The 23,697-nt window shown below is 37.4% G+C and overlaps 1 protein-coding gene across 1 annotated transcript in view; it reads left to right on the forward strand.

The window, feature by feature from the left end:
* Positions 1–23,697, forward strand: part of THSD7A (thrombospondin type 1 domain containing 7A) — a 268,023-nt gene that overhangs the window by 82,382 nt on the left and 161,944 nt on the right. Inside the window, exons 5-6 of the mRNA XM_068549806.1 lie at positions 9,254–9,409; positions 10,741–10,953. Coding sequence (XP_068405907.1) covers positions 9,254–9,409; positions 10,741–10,953 — 369 coding nt within the window. The remainder of the gene's footprint in view (positions 1–9,253; positions 9,410–10,740; positions 10,954–23,697) is intronic.

Genomic DNA, 23,697 nt, shown 5'->3' on the forward strand with positions numbered 1-23,697 from the left:
TTGACATGCCCATGCTCTTCAGCCAGAGACCACCAGGTACACACCTGTGTTTGAACAAGTTGGGTTTATTACTTTTTGCAGCAAGGGAGAGCCCACACCCTGGGCAACCAGGGGCATCTCAGTACGAGTGTCAGAAAGCACTTATATTAGGATTTGGGCTTCAGTTAAGTAATTATTTTAGGGGGCTTTAAATAAGTGGGCTTTGCTGTGGATTGAATGCTGTAAGGAAGCAAGAGTAATTCTATAACCAGGTATCTTAAAAAACCTTATTTGGAAGTAGGAAAGACTAGAGAGAGTCTCAAGCTGTAATTGATAAAGAAGCAGAACTCACTCATATTAGCTGGGAGATGGTAATATTTGATATTTTGGCTGTTCCCACGGTGACCTTATTTTTAGTTAGACAAATGAAGTAGTCTTATTTTTGTCTTACTCCGTCATAGCCTAGCTGAAAAGATCAGGTCAGTTCCCAGACAATGGTGGCCACTCTCCTCTTTTCCAGACTTATGTATTTATCCCAAAACATGATGATAATGCTTGCTTTTTAAAACTTTATATGAATAGTATCATTTAGTACAGGAGTCCCCAACCCCCAGGCTGTGGACCAGTTTCCGTGGAAACTGGTCCCTGGTGCCAAAAAGTTTGGGGACTGCTGATTTAGTATATATTCTTCTTTGGCTTGCTTTCTTCACTCTTTGATACATATTTGTGGGTTTCATCATATCAATGATTGTACTGTAGTTTATTTATTTCCACCTCTGTATAGCATTGTATTGACACCGTAGTACTGACACCATAATTTAGTATCCATTCCCTTTTTGTTGGATACCTGAGTTATTCCTAGATATTTGCAGTTATAAACAATGCTACAGTGACAATTCTTATAAATATCTCCTGAGGTAAATGTCTGATGTCTGCTCGCTTTTTCCAAACTATATATCTGGGAGTATGCCTGTCTTCAAACATACTAGAAAATTCCAAGTTATTTTCCAAAATGGGTAAAACAACTTGAATTTCTACCAGCAGTGTTTAACTGCTCTGGCTGCTTCACATCTTCTCCAGCACTTGGTATTGTCAAACATCTAAGTTTTTTGATAAACTAGTGGATATAAAATGTCATTTCAGATGTTATTTTTTTATTAAGTCTGATAATCTTTGACTTTTAGTGGTTTATACTCTTGTATTCATTTCCTCCATCTTATTTTATTCTCCTTGTTACATTTTTTCTGTTTCATTGTTTCTTCTTTCTTGCCTTGTTTTGAATTTATTGCAACGGTTTTGTTATTGTTACGTTGTTTCCCTTAGTTTGGAATTTACACATTCTTATCCTATTTATATAAAGAGATTACCTTAAAATATTAAGGTCCAGACCTAAATGAATACAGTCTATAATTAATATATTTACCTTGCTAAGGGCTTTAAACTGCTTTACCTCTGATTACCTTTCACCAGCTTACATATTATGTAGTCTTGTATTTTAGTTCTATATTGCTGTTTATAACTGTCTGTATTAGTTTTCTATCACTACCATAAAAAATTACCAAAAACTTAACATTTTATCTTATAGTTTTGTAGGTCGAAAGTGTGACATGGTTCTCACCTGGCTAAAATCAGGGGCTTAGCAGAGCTGCATTCCTTTCTAGAAGCTCTAGAGAAGCATCTGTTTCCTTGCCCATTCGGCTTGTTGGCAGAATTCAGTTTCTTGCAGTTGGAAAAGTAAGATCTCCATTTCCTTGCTAGTTAGGGACTGTCCCCAGCTTCTAGAGGGCACATTCCTTGGCCTTTACCCCTCTCCTCCAAAGCCAGAAATGGCAAATCAAGTACCTCTCATGCTTTGAATCTCTCCTCCTTCTTCTTCCATCTCACCTTTCTGACCAGCTGGGAAAGGTTTTCTGCTTTTTAGGACTCATGTGGTTAGATTAGGCCAATTTAGATAATCCAGGATAGTTTCCGCATCTCAGGGTTTGAACCCTGAATCACAGCTGCAAAGTCCTTTTTCCCATTAAGATAACATATTCACAAATTCAGAGGATTAAAGCATGGGATCTTTGGGGGACCATTATTCTGCCTACCACACTCCCCTATTTAATCATCATAATTATGCTTTTACAGTCAACGTTTACTTTTACTCACATTTAATATTTTCTTTGGCCACCATTCCATCTGGTGTCTTAGAACCTGCTTCTCTGGTCACTTTCCTTTGTATGAGAAATAAATCCTTTAGATATTTCCTTAATGATGGTTTGTTATAGTTTAACTCTCATTTTCTGTCTGAAAATGCCTTCCTTTGTCCCTGGTAATTAAAGAACTCTGGATATGCAAGTTCTATGACCTGGGATCAGTACTGCCTCAAGGGAGAGGCCAGCTTTAGGACTCTGGTACCATACCAGATTCATGCTGTGGATCTGGGGAATCATTGGAGGATTTTCCTTTCTTGTGATCCTAGTTATAAAATTGAAAGGTTTTATTTTTAAAATAACATATAGGCTTCTGCTTCCAGGAAGATAGAAAAGATGTAATTTTTCCTAATTCTCTTACTAAATTAAAAAAAAATCCTGAACACTATATAGTAAACAGACCGTTAAGATGACTCTGAAAGTCGAAGAGGGAGGCAGGCAAGCTAGAGATTTTAAGACTCAAGAAATGACAAGATGCTGAGTTCCCTTGGTTTTCCTTTTGCCTCCCACATCTCAGACTTGGAGTGAGAGAAGACAACCACTCAGAAATGCCAGTGGGAGCAGATTTTAAAAGACCCTAACACGTGCTTATTCAGGCAATGTTTTAATTTGCTTCTAACACAATATGAAAATTAAAATATATTCTGTACCTATAAAAAAATTAGACTTATAAGGAGAAAAAACACAAATTGGTAGAGTGGATTAAAAAATATGACCCAACTATACACATTCAACAAGAAACTCACTTCGAATATAGCAATATCCCAGGTTGAAAGTAAGTAATGAAAAACGATAAATCATGAAAATATTATTCAAAGAGAAGCAGAAGTGGCTATATTAATATCTGATAAATTAGACATCAGAGCAAAGAAAATTACCAGAAATAGAGAAGGACATTATATAATGATAAAGGGTCAATCCACCAAGGAGATAATGAAATCTTAAATGTTTATGCACTAAACAACATACTACAAAATATGTGAACAAAAACTGATAGAACTGAAAGGAGAAATACACAAATCCACAATTAAAGTTGGAGATGACAACATTCTACTCCCCAAACAAAAATCAGCAAGGATACAGAAGAACTCAACAACATCAACCAACAGAATTTATTAAGCATTTGTAGAACACTGCAACAACAGAATACGTCTTCTTTTCAGGTATCTATGAAACATATACTAAGATAGACCATACCCTGATCCATAAAACAAAGTTCAGCAAATTTCAAAGAATTTAAATCATACACAGTGTGTTCTCTGAGCACAATTGGAACCAAATTAGAATTCTATCACAGAAAGATAACAGTCTGCAAACACTTGGAAACGAAACAACCCATTTCTAAATAAGCCATGTGTGAAAGAGGAATTCTCAAAGAAAATCAAAATACTTGAACTGAATTAAATGAAAATATAACATATAAAAATCTGTGAGACACAGCTAAACAGTGCTGAAAAAGAAATTTATAACACTAAATGCTTACATTAGAAGAGGATAAGACACAAATCAATGATCTAACTCCCACTTCAAGAACCAAGAAAAAAGAGAGCAAAATAAGATGAAAGCCAGCAAAAGGAAGAAAATAATAAAAATAAGAACAGAAATCAGTGAAATTGAAAACATAAACAATAGAGAAAATCAGTGAAACAAAGAGGTGGTTCTTTGAACAGACTATTAACGTTGAAAACTCTAGCAAGACTGCTAAAGTAAAAAAGGGAGAAGACGCAAATCACCAACATCAGGAATAAAACAGAGGGTATCACTATTGACCTTACAGACAGCAAAAGAATAACAGGGGAATACCACAGACAACTTTGTAAACATATATTTGACAACTTAGACTAAATTGAAGGAATTTTAAAAATCAAAATAAAAAAACTATAAACTACTGTAACTCACTCAATGTGAAACAGATCATTTCTATCCAGAAAATAGGAAAAGAGGGAACAAAGACCAAGATATTAGAACGAAAAGAAAACTACAGACCAAAATCTCTCATAAATACAGATACAGAAATCCTTAACAAAAATATTAGCAATTAGAATTCAGTAATACATTATAAGAATAATGTATTATTCTTATAATACATTATAAGAATGTATATAATTCTTATTCTATATTCTTATAATACATTATTCTATATTCTTATAATACATTATAAGAATGTATATATAGGACCAAGTACAGTTTATTCAGGGATGCATGGCTGGTTCAATATTGGAAAATCAGTTAATATAATCCACCATATTAACAGGCTAAAGAAAAAAAAAAATCACATGATAACATCCAACAATGGAGAAAAAGCATCTGACAGAATTTAACACCTATTCATAATAAAAACTCTCAGAAAAATAAGAATGGAGAGAAACATCCTCAACCTGGTACAGATCATCTACAAAAACCTACAGGTAACATCATGCTTAATGGCGAAAGACTGAATTCTTTGCCTCTTAAGATTAGGAGCAAAGTGGCTGTAGGCAATCCTTGTAGCTTCATCACTCCATCTCTCTCCATTATTGCAGTGTCTTCTTTTCTGTGTGTCTTCACATGGCCTTCTTATAAGGACACCAGTCGTTGGATTTAGGACTCACTTGAATCCAGTAGGACCTCATTAGCTAATTACATTTGCAATGACCCTATATCCAAATAAGGTCATGTTCTGAGTTTTTAGTAGACATGAATTTGAGTGGGGGGAAGCACTATTCAACCCAGTACATGTACCCTGGCTGTATCAATGTCAATATTCTGATTGTGGTATTATACTATAGTTTTGTGAGATCTGACTCTTGGGGGGAACTGGGTAAAGGGTATATGGGATCTCTGTGAGGTTACAATTTCATGTGAATCTATAATTATCTCAGAATAAAACATTTAATTCAAAAAATTATATATTCACTGTTCTTAGGGATTATACAGTGAGTATATTTTCAGAATACCTCATTGGCCACATTACTGGAAACAGATGGATTTAAGTTTACCTCCTATAATGAATTTTTTTCCATCATAATACTCTAAATATACAAATACAAAAATATTTCAGACCTACCTACAAAAATGTACCAGTTTTATTTTTTTGTTTGTTCTATTAAGTCCTGAGAAGTTCAGACATTCTTTTATGACCTTGTGAAGCATACAAAGTACATATAATTGAAAACCCTTTAAGTCGTATGAGAACAATAAAAGGTCTCCTTTATTTTCAAGAGATCAACAATAAGTCAAGTCTAATATATACTTCCTTGGAACTTGTACTGGATGAACAATTTCTTTATAATTTCTAGTAAAATTATATAAGAATAATGACTGGGCCATTTTAGAAAATATAGTTCTCAATATTTGAGAACAAGGGATCAGCAATAAACACTACATTATGTAATACAAAACTATGGGAATTGTATCCCACAGATTAAACTAGAACCCAGTAAGATCTCCTGGGTCTGTTCTTTACTTCATTATTTAATCACACTGATTCCAAATAAATCTTGGGCAATTGCCAAAACAAAAAGACCACTTTTGAGGAGTTCAACTAGTATCTGTGGTTTACATTAATCAGCATATACTGTTTACAGGCACAGAGTTGACTCTATTGAACCTGTGCTCTCACTACCCAAGGCCCTCTCTTTTTCTGGCTGTAGTTTGGTCCTGGTACCTCCACTGGTCAGTCTGTGCTATGGGCATGAGGTTTAAAGTGGTAGCCTCACATTTGCCAACTCTTTGTATGCCAGGGAAGGTCTAAGATAGAACCCCACCAGTTAGATCAATAATTGTGTGACTCATATTTGTAAAACTGGCCGAGAACATTTATTTACAGTGTTTTTTTAAATAAAAAATTGAAAATGCAAAAAAAAAAAAGAATTAGCATATACTGGATAAGAAAACCTTTAATGAAAATCACCAAAGGAATAGAATCATACAGAAAATATTCTCCCCCTGTGTTTCTTTGATTAATGAAAGATAGATAGATAGATAGATAGAAAGTTATCTGTAAAATTGAGGCTATTGTCGACTGAAAAAACATGCACAATGTTGAGAGTTGTGAGTTAAGTTTATTTGGGGCAAAACGAGGACTATGGCTCAAGAGATAGCATTTCAGATAGTTCTCAGAAACTGCTCCAAAGAGGTGTGGGGGAAGGTCAGTATATATGTGATTTTGGTGAAGGGCGGGGAGTACATGCAATCAAGCACACATTTTTGCAGAAGGTTGCTGCTAGTCACGAGGAGCAGACATCACCATGAAGGATTTTAGTGCCATTTCAGATATGGGGACATGCAAGAATTAGGCTCATAAAATCTTCTCCTGAAAATATCTATCTGAAGGCCTGTTTTGCCAGTTTTTCCCAGAGCACAGGGTGCCTCCTTCCTGGTCTCCACCCTGCACTCCTTTCAGGGTATGTTGAAGCTCAGCAGTCACAGCAGCTTACAGTTTAATCCTTGTAGAATCAGGTAGCAAGTGCCACTTTTTAGCTGGTCTATTTTTCAAGGACCGTATTATCTCAGTGTTGATTTGCTCAGCTTAGCAGAAGATCTTAAGAGTATTTTGCTTCAAGCAATACTTCCTTAAGCCTTTATTCATCACATTTCTCTTTTAATAGCTCAAGGAGAATTTGTGACTGATTATTCTATTTATTCAAAATACACCAAGAGCTAAAATTAAGCTTTAGAAAAATGGCCAGGAATTAATGTTTGTACCTTTTTCCTTAATTAAAAACTGTATTTTCCTCCTACAGTTTTCAACCTTATATATAAAATATATTTCTTCAGGCTGTAATCATAGTTCTCACAATTGCATGCTCAGTAGACTTCCCTTTATAGTAACTGTAATTTCCAAAACTATATAGTAACACTAAAGACTAAAGTTACTTTTAGTTAATTGAAAGGAAAAAAATGGAGACTTTTCGGGTAATTATTACATATAACCACTAATTTAAATGATAGTCTGAAGGATTCAACAAGTGAAGGAATTACTTATGTTAATTTGCAGTTATAGGAGTTTTTCTTCATACTGTAGACTTATATTAGTCAAGATTCTCTGGAGAAACAGAACCAATAGTATATATACAGATATGTAAGAGGAGATTTATTATAGGAATCAGCTCCTGGCATCCTGGGAGTGGGCCACTGGTATAATTCCCAGTTTCCCAGAACCAGGAACTCTGATGTCCAGGGGGAGGAGAAGATGGATATCCCAACTCAGGAAGGGAAGGAATGTACCCTTCCTTCACCTTTTTGTTCTATTCAGGCCTCAGTGGATTGGTTGATGCCCCACCCACAGTGGTGAGAGCAATCTGCTTTACTTAGTCTACTGATTCAAATGCTAATCGCTTCCAGAAACACACTCGCAGAAACACCCAGAAACAGGGCTTTACCAGCTGTGTGGGCATCCCTTAGCCCAGGCAAGTTAACACATGAAATTAACCATCACAAGACTCTTACACCTGTAACAATATTAAAAACAAATCGTTTTATGTGAGATATATATCATTGATGTCATTTTTTTATATTCAGAGAAATGAAACATTTATTCCTGTATTTTCTGTCATCAGTGTGCCAAGCACTTTCACTGTTGGAAAGCAATCCAATTAATCATTTTTGGCTTTGCCTAATGTTATGATAGAAATTAGCAACAATTCTGATAAACTTAAGTGAGAATGCACTTGGTGCTCATGCTAAGCAAATTAGGGATGGCCAGTCATTTATTTTCACTGCAGTGTGTGTGTGTGTGTGTGTGTGTGTGTTCCAGGGTGGGGTGGGGGGGCTGGAGAGTGGGAGGGGATGAAAATAAGTATTGCTAGGAAGAAAAAATAAGAAACAAAATCTATAGAATATTTTTCAGAACTGAAAAGCTGTGGCAGAAAGAGGAGTTAATATATTAGTCTTTAGGTAGCATTTATGATTGTGTGTGCAGAAAGTTGAGAGATATACAAGTGCCTACAGTTTGCTTTAGTGTTTATACTACAAGCAGATATATTTAGTACTTTTATTTAAAAGTTAGGATAATATAGTTGAAAATATTTTATTTTCTCTATGAGCTTCTATATGCAATCCCATGCAATTGGAATTTGATAGTCCTTTACATAAAGAGAATAAGAATTAGCTAAGACCTCTTATTATTTCAGGCTTCTGTGCCACATGCATGGGCATTTCAAAGTATCAGAGAGTAACAGGGGCTAGCTTTTATTAAAGGAAATGTATGTCTTAAGACATCTACTTCTCAAAATTTTTATGACAGTAGTAAACTTGATTCTCTTCTGATGTCCATAAAGTTTTAAGTATCATTCTTAGTCATTTTTAACCAGAACTGTGGACACCTTCTGACGTTAACTATCAAATATATGTGCTGTACAAGATAGCCAAACTGCAGTCATCATAGTAGAAGAGAAGCAAGGGCTAGCAGTATTTATACACAGTTCGTTGGTCAACCCATGAACATACGTGGACAATTATAAATTTGTCCCCTTAGCAGTTCTGAGCTTTGGATCACATATGCAAATAGTATATTCTTTAAAGTTCTGGAAAGTATCTGGTGAGTCATGCAGTTGGAGATAGAGATGCCCCATTTGGTGGCCTGAGCTCTTCCTTCATCAGATCCATCAGTTACCTTTCTGCAGACCAAAAGGGAAGGGGAACTGCTCTGCCAGAGCCACTCAGTGGAGATTTTTTCCATATACGTTAAAGCTGTAGTTCCCCTCCTACTCTGTTCAGTCCTCTAAATTCTACTTTTTTAGAACCTAACTATAAAATTTTAGAAATAAAATTAACTGTAAGGATTATTTTACTGACTAGGAAAGTTAGACTCAGCATTATTAATTGCATGACTAATTAGTGGTGAAGCTGGTGATCAAACGATCTGCAAGACTTCTAGCCCAGTTTCCTTTGACTATACTACACTGCTTCTTCCCCCCCCCCCCCCAACTCCTTCTCCTTTTATTCTCAGGATGGAGCTGAGAAGCATTCGAGTAATGTCTTGGTGGCACTTCTTTAAGCACTTTCCTTCTCCATAGACAAAACTGCTCTGAAAAATCATATTATTGACCGTAACAATCTGTTTAATTCTTAAGGAACCTCTCTTTTTCTCCAAACAGCCTCAAAACCAGTGGACTTGAAATCATGCGCTGGCCCTACCCCTAATACGACACAGCTGTGCCACATTCCCTGTCCTATTGAATGTGAGGTTTCACCTTGGACAGCTTGGGGACCTTGTACTTACGAAAATTGTAATGACCAGCAAGGCAAAAAAGGTATGTAATATTAAAATGGCATGCTTAAAACTCCCATCAATTGGGTCAAACCATGAATTATTAACAAATGCTGCTCTGTGTTCCTGTGATCATTCATTTGCAGTATTTTCCAGAATGGCTAAAGAGTATTGATCTTTAGCACAAAAGAATTATAAACCTATTCTGGTGATGATACCAGAAGATTAAAACTGCGGAACGTAGGCAAGATGCTTGTTAATTTAGACAACAGATGGAGAGCATCTGAGGCAGTTGGTGCAGTGGTTAAGATGAGCTGCGGTGTCAGGCTGACCTGGATTGCAAAACCTAGTCTGTCCTCTATTGTTTAGATAAGTTAATTAACTTATTTAAATCTTTGTTCCCTTATCTGTAAAAGGGATGTAATATGATCTGGCACCCAAGTTTTCTTTAAAGATTCAATGAATTAAACATAAAGCACTTATTTCATTGCCTGACCTGTAGCTAGTGCCTAATAAACAGAACTACTTATTACTTTGAAGGTAAACAAACAAATAATGAATATTGCTTTTATAATGCAAATAATATATCTAAAAGGAATAGAATAAATGCAATTGTTTACTACATGTTCAGCATGGTAATTTTCACATGATCGAGTAATTGAAAACATTTTTCTACTTTGTTTCAAAGGACAGTTTTCTAGTGATTCTAATATATTCACATAGCAGTAGACAGACTTATTAATTTTGTTTTACATTGTCAGAAAGGGCAGCACTTAGGTGTTATTAAAGCACAGAGCAGGACTTTGAATACTCTTTGTTAGAGCCCAGATGGTTTATATCCGGAATTCAAATTTCTGGGGATTCTAAATTCAACTAAGTCTTCAAGAGACAATTTCCTGAAACTATCCAACTTCTCAGAGGTTCCTTTTCAAATTTAACCAGGTGATCCTGTTGAGGAATTCAAAGTAATAGCACTTTTGTCTGGTCATGAATATTTCTGAATAGCTTGAGATTTTATTGTGTCTTTGAACATTTTACAACTACAGACTTTCCAAATCAACCAATCACCTCTCTCTCTGTCTCTCTTTCTCTTTCTCTTTCTCTCTCTCCAGCCCATTCTTGCTTTACTTTTACTGTAGTAAGCTGACACCAAAAGTCCCTCTTTGGCCATTCTGTTTATTCATTCATTTATTCATTTAATAAGTTATTAATGAGCTCATATTAAACTAGAGTTTGAGGATACACTAATGATTAAAGCAGATATGAATTCTACCCTCTACCCTCATCCAGCTTTCACTTGGAGTTTCATTCAGCCTTCTGAAATATTCAACGCATGATGGTAACAGTAAATATTTTCCTTCCCCAACAATTCAGGTTTTAAACTGAGGAAACGGCGCATTACCAATGAGCCCACTGGAGGCTCTGGGGGCGCTGGGAACTGCCCTCACTTACTGGAAGCCATTCCCTGTGAGGAGCCATCCTGCTATGACTGGAAAGCAGTGAGGCTAGGAGACTGTGAACCAGATAATGGAAGGGAGTGTGGTCCAGGCACTCAAATTCAAGAAGTTGTGTGCATCAACAGTGATGGTGAGAAAGATTATCTATCCTGCTTTTATGGATGTCTGTTTGACCCTGGAGATACGGTTTTCCTTAAGTTAAAATCTCATGTCTTCTCACATCATAGCTGGTTCCATTTACAAACACAGAAATAGCTGCCCCTTCCTCCCCTCCCTCCCTCCCTTCCTTCCTCCCTTCCTTCCTTCCTCCCTTCCTTCCTTTCTTCCTTCCTGATGGTGGCTGTGGAGAGGGTCTTGAACAATCACAAGGTATTCTTTACTTTGAAAACAGGTAACATAGAATAAGAAACCATCATCAAGGCAATGTGTAAAATTGACAAATTTTAAAATAACAAGGAAAGGTAACATTTTTCTAAGTGTTTTTTTTTCCTATTTGCCATGGAAAGTGACATGTAAATAAAGAAGGGTTGTAAGCATTGGTTGACTTGCCTTTAGAAGCCTTCATCTCCCACCCTGATACTGCGTCCTAGTAATATATTTTAATTTCCACACTTCCAAGCCACGAGGCCTATCGCAGCCTAGAGTTCCTGAATCAACCTTCTGAGCTCTAGGGCCTCCCTTCCAGGAATGTCATAGAGCCACTGGGACGGGGATTTTCCACAAAGTTCTTTCCTTGAACTCTAGGAATTACCTTGGACTTTTACGACTGATTTTTGTTGGATAAAATATCCTGTCTTGCTGTTAGCCCTGACTTAAGCGCTTTACATTCTTTCCAAGAGTGCTGCTACTGTTTCAGGGAGATTCCCCCTTATTGTTCAGCAATGCCTGAATCACACTTAGGAAACAAAGAACTCCCCCAGACGTAGTGTAAAACCTCTGGCTAAGAGCATCTTCAAGGTTCTTCCAACTCTGGAATCCTGAGACTGCACATCAGAGCAGCATGAACACCACACCCCGGGGTCCCATGGTTGACAGTTGATGCTGTTTACAGCGTATGCAGGAACATTCTGGTGCCCCCTCAGGGGCACTGGAACATCTGGTAACTGTCGTCATTCCTTCCATCCTATTTTCTTCCAGCAAGCAGAATTGTTACCTCCTGTGACTCAATCACTGCTCAGTAGAGAAAGATACTCTCTGGGGTAAGAGACTGACAGACACTGCTAGTACTGAGAAATTAGCCTTTCAACTTTGAAACCTACAGTGTTGTCTTTGTCCAGGGTCCAAGGTAGTCATGCAGGACAGCATCAGGTAAAATCTGAACCAGCACTTGAAGTTGGAAGGTGAAGAGGGGATTATTGCCCCAGATATTTTACGATGAATGCCGCTTTTTTCTCTGTAGGTATAATTAGCTATGATATATCCTCTCTTTAGCTTTTACTCAGTTCTACTCTAAAGGGAAAGAAAAGGTGATTAACATCTAGGAAAAAGAGCAAATGGAATGCATTCTGTTGTGCTTAAAATCCTAATTTGAATTAAAAGGCACTCTATATTACTATCTGAGTTGCTGTAGAAACAGTAAGGGTCATATTTATTTTAGTATCGTTAGTGACTTCCTTAATGATACTACTTCTTGATTCCTTTTCCTCAATTTAAATAATTTTTCTTATCCTCCTATAGACCTAGGGAGGAAGTGGGATCCCAGATATTATAAAAAGTATATTTGCATGGGCTAGGTTGAAAAAAACTCTTAAGATGAAAAGTTAATTGTGCATGGAACCTCTGCCTAAATATTATAAAATGAAAAATCAGATCTCACGTATTGCGGTGGTCTTCCTGGATGTTTGTGCAAATTGAGTATATTTGAAATGTACTAGAGGAGGTGGCTATTTTAAAAACAACAGTGGTTAATTTTAATTCTGTCAGCTAAAAAATATTTTGTAGCACATATAATCACCTCCTAAATTGTCTTGTGGAACATTAAAGAACAAGAAGAAGAATGAGTTAGATATGTCTAGTTATGTTGGAAAGTAATGTATGTTGTAACCTAAAAGGCAAATTGATAACTCAGTATACATAAGCTGGTTTCACTTTGTCCACCTAACAAACAGAATGAGTTTTAAAAGGTAAGAAATGTGTTGTTAATATTCAGTTTGTTATTATTGTTCATTATCAGGACATCTCCTCCGTCATTACATTTTACTCCCTGACATATATTAGTTGTCGTGCAATTCAGTGTTTTAACTGCCTCAACTACAGGAATGTATAAAATCAAGAAAATGTTTTATTATAAATCCTAGAGGCTGTTCAAATTTATGTATAACTGAAACATAATTGTGCTGTGAGAATCAGTGCAAAAGCTGGAGACCTGTAAATACTACTCCAGTATTATCATGTGGTCACCTGGTAAGTGTTTAGCAGCTGCACCAAATGTCGTTTTGTAATTAAATCGAGCCCAGGGAATTAAAGTTGATTAGTTGTACAGACTCTACCTCTAGGCCTGGCTGTGGCTATAGATTTTGTTTTATAATTAAGTTAAAGCTCAACTAGGGAAGTGAAGAATTAGAGCCTGTGAATCTAGCAAATAATAGAAAGACTGTTTTCTCTCCCACCTTCCTCACAAATTTCACCACTTTGTTAATGATCTCAAAGCATTTAAAGTCTCTTCTTTTCTGAAGTATTCTTTATCCAGGCTTCTGAGATCATTAGGATTTGCTGCTGCTGTTATTGTCCATTTTTCCAGTTGTCTTCTAAGGAACGGGGTTGACAGAGGGTTGAGAGAGCACCCAGGAGGAGTTTTATGTAGATTGTCTGACAGAGGGGTGTAACAAATGCAAGGCGAAAGAGAACTCAGAAGACAATTAGACTGTCCAGGAAGAGAGAAACATTTTATGTGTAATAGAAAAAAATATTACTCATAATTTAAAGATTGTCAGAAAAGCAATCCCAGACCTATGGGTACAAACACAGGAACTACTCTAAAGGTCTGGTGGTAATGGGTCAGGGTGCCGAGTGGAATCCTAGTAAATGTTGAACCTATGAGAAAACCCAAAATCTGCTTTCTTTCAGTTTTTGCAAAATTTGTTTGTGTTTTATTTAAAGGTGTAAATTGGTGAGGCAAGAGTATTTTGTTTCCCAGATTGGTTGGTTAGAGACAGAAGAAAGCAAGGCTATTAGGCTGAAAGTCAAAACATAATCTATAATCTTATTGATTACTTAAGGATACTGTAAACCAAGTATTGTTTCCATATTTCCCTCCCCTCTGTTGAAAAAAGATAAATGATACCATCTATATTTCATTACCATGTGTTCTATTCTAGATATCAGAGTATTGACACCTTTCTGTGTGAATTTCAAAACCACAGTTTTGTTATTTTGTTTTTGGTATTTGTAAAGGAGTGTCAGATTCCTGTCTTATCTACGGACTTAATTACAATCTATGGAGGCAAGTCCCAGAAAGCTGCATTTTTATGAAGCTTTCTGGATAGTTCTGATACACAATGAAGTTTGTGAACCACTGTACTAAAATGACAAAAGGATTGTTTTGGTGGAACCTAAGACCTGACTCTGTTACCCAAAGATTCCCAGCACCAAAGCATACTGGCTGGATTTGGGTAATGCTGAAGAAGACCTATGATTAAGAACACTAAGGGACTTCCCTGGTGGCGCAGTGGTTGGGAGTCCGCCTGCCAATGCAGGGGACAGGGGTTCGAGCCCTGGTCTGGGAAGATCCCACATGCCTCGGAGCAACTAAGTCCGTGCGCCATAGCTAATGAGCCTGTGCTCTAGAGCCCGCGAGCCACAACTATTGAAGCCCACATGCCTAGAGCCTGTGATCTGCAGCAAAAATAAGCCACCACAATGAGAAGCCCACGCGCCACAATGAAGAGTAGCCCCCGCTCTCCCCAACTAGAGAGGGCCCGTGCGCAGCAATGAAAACCCAACGCGGGGCTTCCCTGGTGGCTCAGTGGTTGAGAATCTGCCTGCTAATGCAGGGGACACCGGTTCGAGCCCTGGTCTGGGAAGATCCCACATGCCACGGAGCAGCTGGGCCCGTGAGCCACAACTACTGAGCCTGCGCGTCTGGAGCCTGTGCCCCGCAATGGGAGGGGCCGCGATAGTGAAAGGCCCGCGCACCGCGATGAAGAGCGGTCCCCGCACCGCGATGAAGAGTGGCCCCACTTGCCGCAACTAGAGAAAGCCCTCGCACGAACCGAAGACCCAACACAGCCAAAAATAAAATAAAACCCAACGCAGCCAAAAATAAATAAATAAATAAATTAAAAAAAAAAAAAAAAGAACACTAAGAGAGTAATACTGAAGCAAGCCTTTAAAGTAAGATTTTCTGCCTTTTTTGGGGGGGAATCATTTCTGTATAGCATCGGAAGTACCAAAAGAACTGACTGTGAAAGATGGTTGAAGATGAACTTAATATCCCAGGTACTGGCTTGTCATGTGACTGCTTAGTCTTTCTGAATTTTTACCACCAATTTCTTCCTACTGGAATGAGATATGTATCCACATATGAGTATATGGAAGGGAAGACTTGAATGCTATTTCTTTCCCAAGTAGTTTATGTTGTACTCTTCTTTCCCCAGGTATTCAGTATTAAGAGGAATGTAAGGGCATACCTGATATCTTGAGGTAAATCAGGAATAAGCTCCTAAAAAAAATGGAAAATTTTTGTCTCTGGAAAACAGGACTCAATATGGGGAGAAAAGGGGCGAGGTACTGCTCTGCTCTATTTTAAGCCTTGTAGTACAATTTGTATACAATTTACAAATTATATAAATGCTGAATTAATTTGTCCAATATATATTTATTAAAGAGTAACAGTTTGGAGGGGGATAGAGATATGTGGAATAAAGAGTACAGGGTAAGGAACAAATCGTTCCAGGAATAGAGAGAAATTACAAAGCTTATAGTTGAAACTCATATTTTGTCTGGTTGAGAATGTTCATAAGCCCTCCTAGAAGCATAGGCCATGTCAAGGATTAGGATGCCCACAGTTTTTTAAAGATGTGCTCCCAGGGGAAGCCAGTAAGAGAAGGGGAAATAAAGAAGCAAAATAGTGAAAGGAGAGTGTGTCTTGGGTTCCCAAGACCACCCCCAGGTTCTTTAATTAACTAGGGGAACTTAAAAACTCAGCATATGGTCATACCCACAGCTATGATTCATTTCATCAAAAGAGTACAAAGCAAAATTAGCAAGAGAAAAAGGCACATGGGGCAAAGTCCAGAGAAAACCAGGCACAAGCTTCCAAGAGTCCTCTCCCAGCAGAGTCAAATTGGATATGCATAATTTTTCCACCAGTGAATTGTGACATGTGTGAAGTGTTGTCTACCAGGGAAACTCACCTGAGCCTAGGAGTCCAGGGTTTATATTGGTTCAGCCATGCAGTCACGCTCTGCCTAGCACATACCAAAATTCCAGACTCCCAGAAGGAAAGCAGGTGTTCAATATAAGCCATGTTGTTTGTATGAATACTTTAAGCCCACTGAACAACACTTATCATTTAGAGAATGTGGAGCCCTCCAGAAATTCAAGGTCCCAGATGCAAGCCAAAGGCCAGCCTAGTGAGCAAGAGTGTCTAAGGATAACAGTCTCAGGCCTGCTAAGTTAACTCTTTTCTGTAGGGAACACCAAAGTTGCAGTCTCAGTCTAATTAGGTGAGACACTCTGGAGGGTAAATTAAACCCCAAAGCTTCTAGCTTTAGAAGTAAAGGAGCTGGGATTTTATACTCTCACACCAGTCACCACTGGCCCACAGATGCTGGCTGGGAGGAGGAAGGTGGATCCAAGAAACTTCGAGCTCTCTATATTGGCCAGACCACCCTAGTGCCCAAGGCCATTCAGCTAAAGGTCAAGAATGAGATATTAGCAGCAGAATCTGATAGGTGGGTGCAAAGATCCAGTAAAAGGAGTCTTCAGGGATCCAAGCTGGACAAGAATACTGTACAGGAGGGAGATCCAAATACGGTGGGAAGGAGTATAAATGTGTGTATACTAAAGCAAACCTAAAACCTGGTAACAGTGTCTTCTATACTACAGAGGAATCCCCGTGAGGATATAGTTTCCAGTTTAGGGAAACACTTTGGGACAATTTTGGTTGACAAATCTGCAGTACTGTCTACATTGCCTGGATAATAAGAGAAGACCTGAGTTCTGCAAAATAAGAGAATTTTTAAGTTACTTCTGGTAGTATGGGGAGAGAGGTAAGCAGTTTGGGAATGATAAAAGAGAATGAAAGATAGTTCTAGGAGGAGAAGTGAGAGTAAGGATCTTAAGGAAGAAAGAGAAAAAGTTTGAGGACGGCCACAGATAACTGGAAATACCCTTTGGTATGAAATAGGTGATTTGGTCTCATGGTTTTGATCAGGATAGTACCATTTTCTTGAGGTTATTATTGATAGCACTCCCATTTGTCCCCAGAATTGTCCTGGTTTGGAGAATAAGTAATATGATCACCCTAGAAATGATAAATTGTGAGACAGAGGAGACAGAAAGCATATTTGCTTTTTTCTGTCAGAATAATACCTTTTGTGCTATATTTTTTCATAATTATTTATCAGTGATGGACATCATAATACACAAGGAGCAGTGATGAAAACTTAAGTTAAAATTTGTGTAAGTTTATAAGGGAAACTAACCTAGGATTTGCTTCAAAAACTTTGGCAAGAGCTCAAGTTCAGATCAATTGAAATATCTGTAGAGCTAGTTGAGAATACAATTTCAAAAGCATGATCACTCTTTGGAACTGGAATCTACTTCTTAACACAAATTACACAGCCATTACATGGAAAAGCTGATCTTTTAAATGCAAGAATACGTCCTATAACTGAATTGTTTTTCCATAATTTAAGCAATAAATCAACTAAGGAGTTTCCTTCCTGTAGAATGCTATGCCATTTAATGCGTTTGCAATATAATTAGGTTGGATATTATGCTTAAATCTAAGGTCCCTTACTTTACAATTAGGATCATCTAACACTGTTGGTAAGAGTTTGTTTCCTATAATTGCATTGAGATTCTCTATTCAATTTGTTGTAAAGATGAAAGTCATTATAGCCTTTTAGAAAACTTAAGACAATAGGTTATTCTTCAATGTTGGTTTGTAGTAATCACAATTTTATTTTGGCCTTAAAAAAATCTGGCATCAGATACCCTGATCTATCTTCTGTGTGTGTGTGGGGGGGGGATATATATTATAATATATTTTGATATACTGTAAATAAAAAGTATTTTTTTGTTTGTAAGGAAGCCATCAGGATTGAGCCAGTGTTCTTTTGCACATCAATGTCTTAGCAAAGAGTAGGGTTTTGTAAGGAATTTTCTTCTTTAAAGTAGGTTAGTTATAGCAGAAACCTCAGATGAAAGTTAAGTGAACAGTAGTTTGCTTGCCACTTAATAGGATGATATAAATTTCCCACTAAGTGTTATCTACCACTTCAAATGGCAAATGCAAGAGAAAACAGCCTTTCATTTTATAAGTGGTCAAATGCCTTAACACAACCCAGGGCAGCCAGTTTTCTCATAGCTGGGTCAGTAAAAGCCAGTACGATAGAAGGCACATCTTTCAACCTAACAGATGGATCTCATCCCTTACATTATCCTTCCCTTTTTTGCTTCTGTGACTTTGCTCGTCTCTTATCTCCCCTGTCAGACTTTGTTTTCCCTTGATTTCATTGATTCTCCATTCCTCTGATTTCTTTCCTCCCTCTCAAGCTGTGTATCATTTAACTGTTGCCAGATAACAAACCACCTCAAAACTCACTGGCTGAAAACAAAACCAGTTAGGATTTCTCATGATTCTGCAGAGTTCCTGTTCAAGTTTTACTGTGCTCACTCGGAGAGGTTTGGCTGTGACTGGAGGAAGATCCAAGATGGGCTCCCTCACGTATTTTGCATCTGCTGCTAACTGCCTGCTAAGGTGCATTGGTGCTTCTTCACAGGGGCTCTCATTCTCCGTTGAGCTAGACCAGCTTCCTTACATGGTGGTTGTAGGGCACTGCTTTTAAAAGGACAGAAGCAGAAGCTGACAAGCCTCTTGAACTTTTACAGTGTCACTTCGGCCACATTCTTTTGGTCAAAGGAAGTCCTGATGACAACTTAGATTTAATGAGGAGAGAAATAGGCTCTACCGCTTGATGAGAGACATTGTGAAGAATTGTGGCAAAGAATTTAATTCACTACAGTCCACCCTCTGGTCACAATTGTTTTCACTCCTCCCACATGCAAAGTACACCCCTTTTTCACCTGAGACCATCAGAATTCTCATGCAGTTACGCCATCAGGCTTAAAGTTCACTACCTCATGTTCTGCATCTAGTTCAAATATAGATGAGGCATCTCGGGGACAACAATTGGGTGTGGCTACTCTTTTCTTATTTGTATTTTTTTCACGTATTTGCTTTGAGCTCTTACTTTCAGAGGAGATGTTTTGCCCCATGAGGCAATTTGGCAAACTCTTTCCTGTGCATTTCAAAGTCATTTAGTGCTATCCTTTAATGATAGATTTTTTTGAGGGGAAAAATAAATCATAAAATATAAAAATAAATATATAGGCTCTTATTATGTACAAATAATATGACAGTCTCATTTGATCAAATTAAAATTATAGAACTTGACTTCTTAAACAGAATTGTGCTATGTATCTTCCACATAATACCACGCACACATCAAAAAAAATTATTTCAGAAGATAGGATTAGTGTTTATTTTAAAAACTTGTAAATGTTCAAGCGCTTTTGTCCCTAACTTGTATATTGTTATTCCTTTCTAAGTTTTTTAAAAAAAGTAGTTTATTGTAGTGCTTAAATCTTCTTATCATTAATTAAATCCTGTACTCAGAAACCTTTCCTGTGAGTTTAGAAAGGACTCAGTCCTACAGAATCTATCTGTTTAGCTGAATGTCTGGATAATTATTTAAGGTGTCAAGACATGGAAAATATAACTCTCATATTGAAAGATATTTTAATTTGTAGATGTAATAAAAATTTGAATCATTCAGATAATTAACTTTCCCAAAAAATGAAACTCTTTTGTCCTGCACCTAACATACACATTCCTTCAAGATCTTACTATACACTAGTGTGGTGCTTTTCACAAAGTGATTTATGAAAAATGATTGTCTTTAAGATAATGGCTTCATATAATCCTTGTTTTATGTTACTTGTCACAAAGAAACTGATTTCAGATTGAAATCAGAAATTTTGGTTTCTAGGGTATGGCTACTCTTGAATCAGAGGGCTTTGAACAAAAAAAGACAAGATAACCTTCTCCACACATACAACATACAATGATTTAACAGGGACCAGAAAATCAGAATAGACTCTCCCACTCGAAGATGAGAAAAATAGGAAACATTCAGCAGTCTCTGGTCTACATCAATTGTAAGACCCAGCCTGTCTCCCCTATACCACGGGCAGGGAAAATTCCTTGATCTAAGCCTATTTTTGTTTTCTGAGAGTGGTTCCATAGCCCATTTTTCTTCTTGGCTCTTCGTTCTTCACCCTGGGATCTTGGATTTTCCATAAGATGTCTTGCCTTTTCCATAAGAAATGGCTCATATTTATAGCTGAGGAACTTTCTCAGTCTGCCTTCTGCCCATGTAAATCAGAGAGCCTGGAGTCCTTTTATTCATTTTGAAATGTTTCAGTTTCTCTAAGACCAAGCTGACAGTGTTTTTATCAATATAACACTCTTAAATTGTTTTGGGTTTCTTAAGAATCTCATTGGAGGTCACTCCGTGGCACCAAAGCCATATCCGTAATTTGGATAATTTGTCTTTGAAAAAGCCTCTCTTTACTTTGAGCCACGTATGAGGCTGCTGTGGAAACTACCTTTAAGATTTTTAGAGGCCTTTTAAAAGTCAGAGAGTCTTCTAAATACCACTTAAATCTTTCTGAGGTCTTATCAAAGAATTTTTAGCTACATCCTTGAGCTGATTTTTACCTTAGGCCATATATTTCTCTGAAAATCTTTTGCCAGCTAACCAGGGGTGAGAAACAATTTTATTTTCCGTTTCAGTATATCATGGCATCATCTTAATTCCAACTGCACACTGATTATTCCTCTTTTAGTTTATTTCTCTCCCTATATCATCATTCTCAGGGTAAAAAAATTAACTTGACACTTTTAACCTCTTTTCTGGAAATGTCTAGATTTATAGGTCCATTAGATATGTTTTCTGTCTTGCAAGTTTCTATAAGCAACAGTTCTGAGAATTTTTCCATCAATATGTAACATGATGATGTTACATCTTCCATTAACAACCTTTTCTGTCTCCATCCTCCATTAACAATCTTCTCACCTACTTTTTAAACTTTACCTACCCCAAGTCTCAAAGCCATTGCTATATGTTTTAGGTTTATGGTAAAGAAGCACCCCATTTCTAGGTACCAAGTTCTCTACCAGATATGTATGCTGCGTAACAAACCACCCTAAACTTAATGATTTTTTAAAAATTTTGTTCTCAATTCTGTTGGTTGGCTGGGCAGTTCCTCTGTTGGTTCCTCCTGGGCTCACTGGTGCGGCTGCACTCAGCTGGAGGGCTGGTGTGGATGATGTGCAAGTTGGCCTCACTAATATCAATGTAGGTACTTCATTTTTCCTCTGTGTGTCCTGTCATAGACCTGTAGACTAGACCAGCTTCTTTTCAAGGTGATCCCAGGGCAGTGTTCCAAAAGGGCAAAACAGATGAAAGACCTTGTAATGCCTGGGTTCTGGAACAATCATAAAGCTACTTCTTTGGGTCAAAGACGGTCCCAGGGCTGGCCAGATTCAAGGGATAATGGACTCGATTATACCTTTTGATGGGAGTTTCTTGTCAGAATTTGTAGACATATTTAATCTACCACAGGCTACTTCCTCTGTTTCCTGTATGCTGTATTCTTTCTGTGCTTCCTCTTTAAATGTTAACATTCCCTTTCAACCTTCTGCTTTTGAGCTCTACCTGGAAGCTCCAAGTAAACCCTACTGGCATTTCAAAATCAGTATGTACCAAAGTCAAACTCATCTTCTCTCCTCCAAAACTGGTTTCTCCTCCAGTTTTCCTCACCTAGTTCATAGCCCCACAATTTGCTCAGTCCTGTTGACAGAGTGACAGCTGTGAAGTGACATAAAGGAGGTGGAGAAGTCAGCCCCATGAGAATCTGGGAAGATAATGTTCTAGGCAGAAGGAACACCAAATGCAAGACCCTGAGGAGGGAACTGCTTTGAATCTGAGGAACAACAAGGTGGCCAGTGTGGTTGGCGTAGAGTGAATTAGGGGCAGAATAATCAGGGATGAGGTTAGAGTAGGTTATGGAGGAGTGAGACCACTAAGGGGCTTTGGCTTTCAGTCTGACTAAGTTGGAATCTGTTGGAGGGTTTGAGCAGACAAATAACGGGAAATGACTTTTGTTTTTAAAGAATCGTTCATGTTGCTTTGTTGAGAATCAACTTTGAAAGAGTGGATAAGAAACAGTGAAGAGGCTATTGCAATAATTCAGGTGAGAGACAGTCGTGAGGCTTAGATAAGGGTTGCAACAATGGAAGGGGTTAAAAGAGTTAAACTGATTGTCTAGGAAGAATTAAGGCAGTTAATAGAGGTAGTGGGATCCCGGGATCAGATTTTCCTTATCTGGGGATCACAGGTCTCCCACCAAACATCCTCTCTTGATCATATAATTTAGCTGCTTAAAATCTCTTGCTGGCTTCCTGTTGCCTTCTGCATAAAGTTCAGAGCTATTTGGGAATCACAGAATGTCTCCCCTGATCTCATCTGGTCCTTTTACCAGTTGTCTTTCTGTCCTTCTGTTTATTACATCATTGTACATTTTATAGAATTTGGTTATTTCCACTTTACTATTACCCATTATCCCCTCTATACTATTAGTTACCGTGGGGTAGGAATCATGTCTTATTTATTTTGGTATACCTATTTCCTAGCCCTGTGCTCCATATAACAGATTGTCAATAGTGAATCTCTGATTCATCACCAATTTCTTGCTTTCTTTTATTCCTAAACATCACATCCTTTCAGGAAATGGCTCGCAATTTCTCCTTAAGTAAACTTTTGTTAATGGTCTCACTGCAAATTCAAACTTTGCCTACCAGATGTCAGATAAAGCATGACACCAAATTGCACACTCTATTACCATCTCAATATGCCTTCAAATTCCATTACTCTCAAGTCCCAGTACACCAGAGCAAAACAGCCACTGCATTTGCATAAAGAGAAAAAATAAACAGATTGTTCATAAAAACCTATAATCTGAAGGATTCTTCTAATAGCATTTTATCATTAGTCTGATTTTTGCTGAGATTCAATCTTCTGGAGCCCAGTCATTGAAGCACTAAGTATGGGTTCAGATGCTAACTTTACCATTTTCTTTGGCAAGTTACTTAAATCCTCTGTGACTAAGTTTCCTCATCTGTGAAACTAGGATAGTACAGTTACCTACTCATAATATTGTTATAGAGTATAAATGAGTTAATATATGTTAAGTGCTAAGAATTGTGCCTGACACATAATAAATACTATTTAAGTATTTGTTGTTACTATCATTCATTTGAGATGAGTTCAATAGTGAAAAACGGGACTAAGCACAAAAACCATTCTTTTTTGTTTGTTTGGCTAAGGATAAGAATTTTATTTACCCATACCGATCAAATGATTTACAGTCTATCTCATTTATTTTCATAACACTCATAAAATAAGTGTATTTTCAAAAACTTATGTGTCTATATATTATAAAATAAGTGTATTTTCAAAAGCATATGCATATATATTATATATATATGTATTATATATTATATATGTATATATCCTTACAGAAATGAGTGCCTGCTTCTTTGTTCTATTAGCTATCAGAAAATAATAAGTATTATATAATA

Source organism: Eschrichtius robustus, chromosome 8 (genome assembly GCF_028021215.1).
Source record: "Eschrichtius robustus isolate mEscRob2 chromosome 8, mEscRob2.pri, whole genome shotgun sequence".
Lineage (NCBI taxonomy): Eukaryota > Metazoa > Chordata > Mammalia > Artiodactyla > Eschrichtiidae > Eschrichtius > Eschrichtius robustus.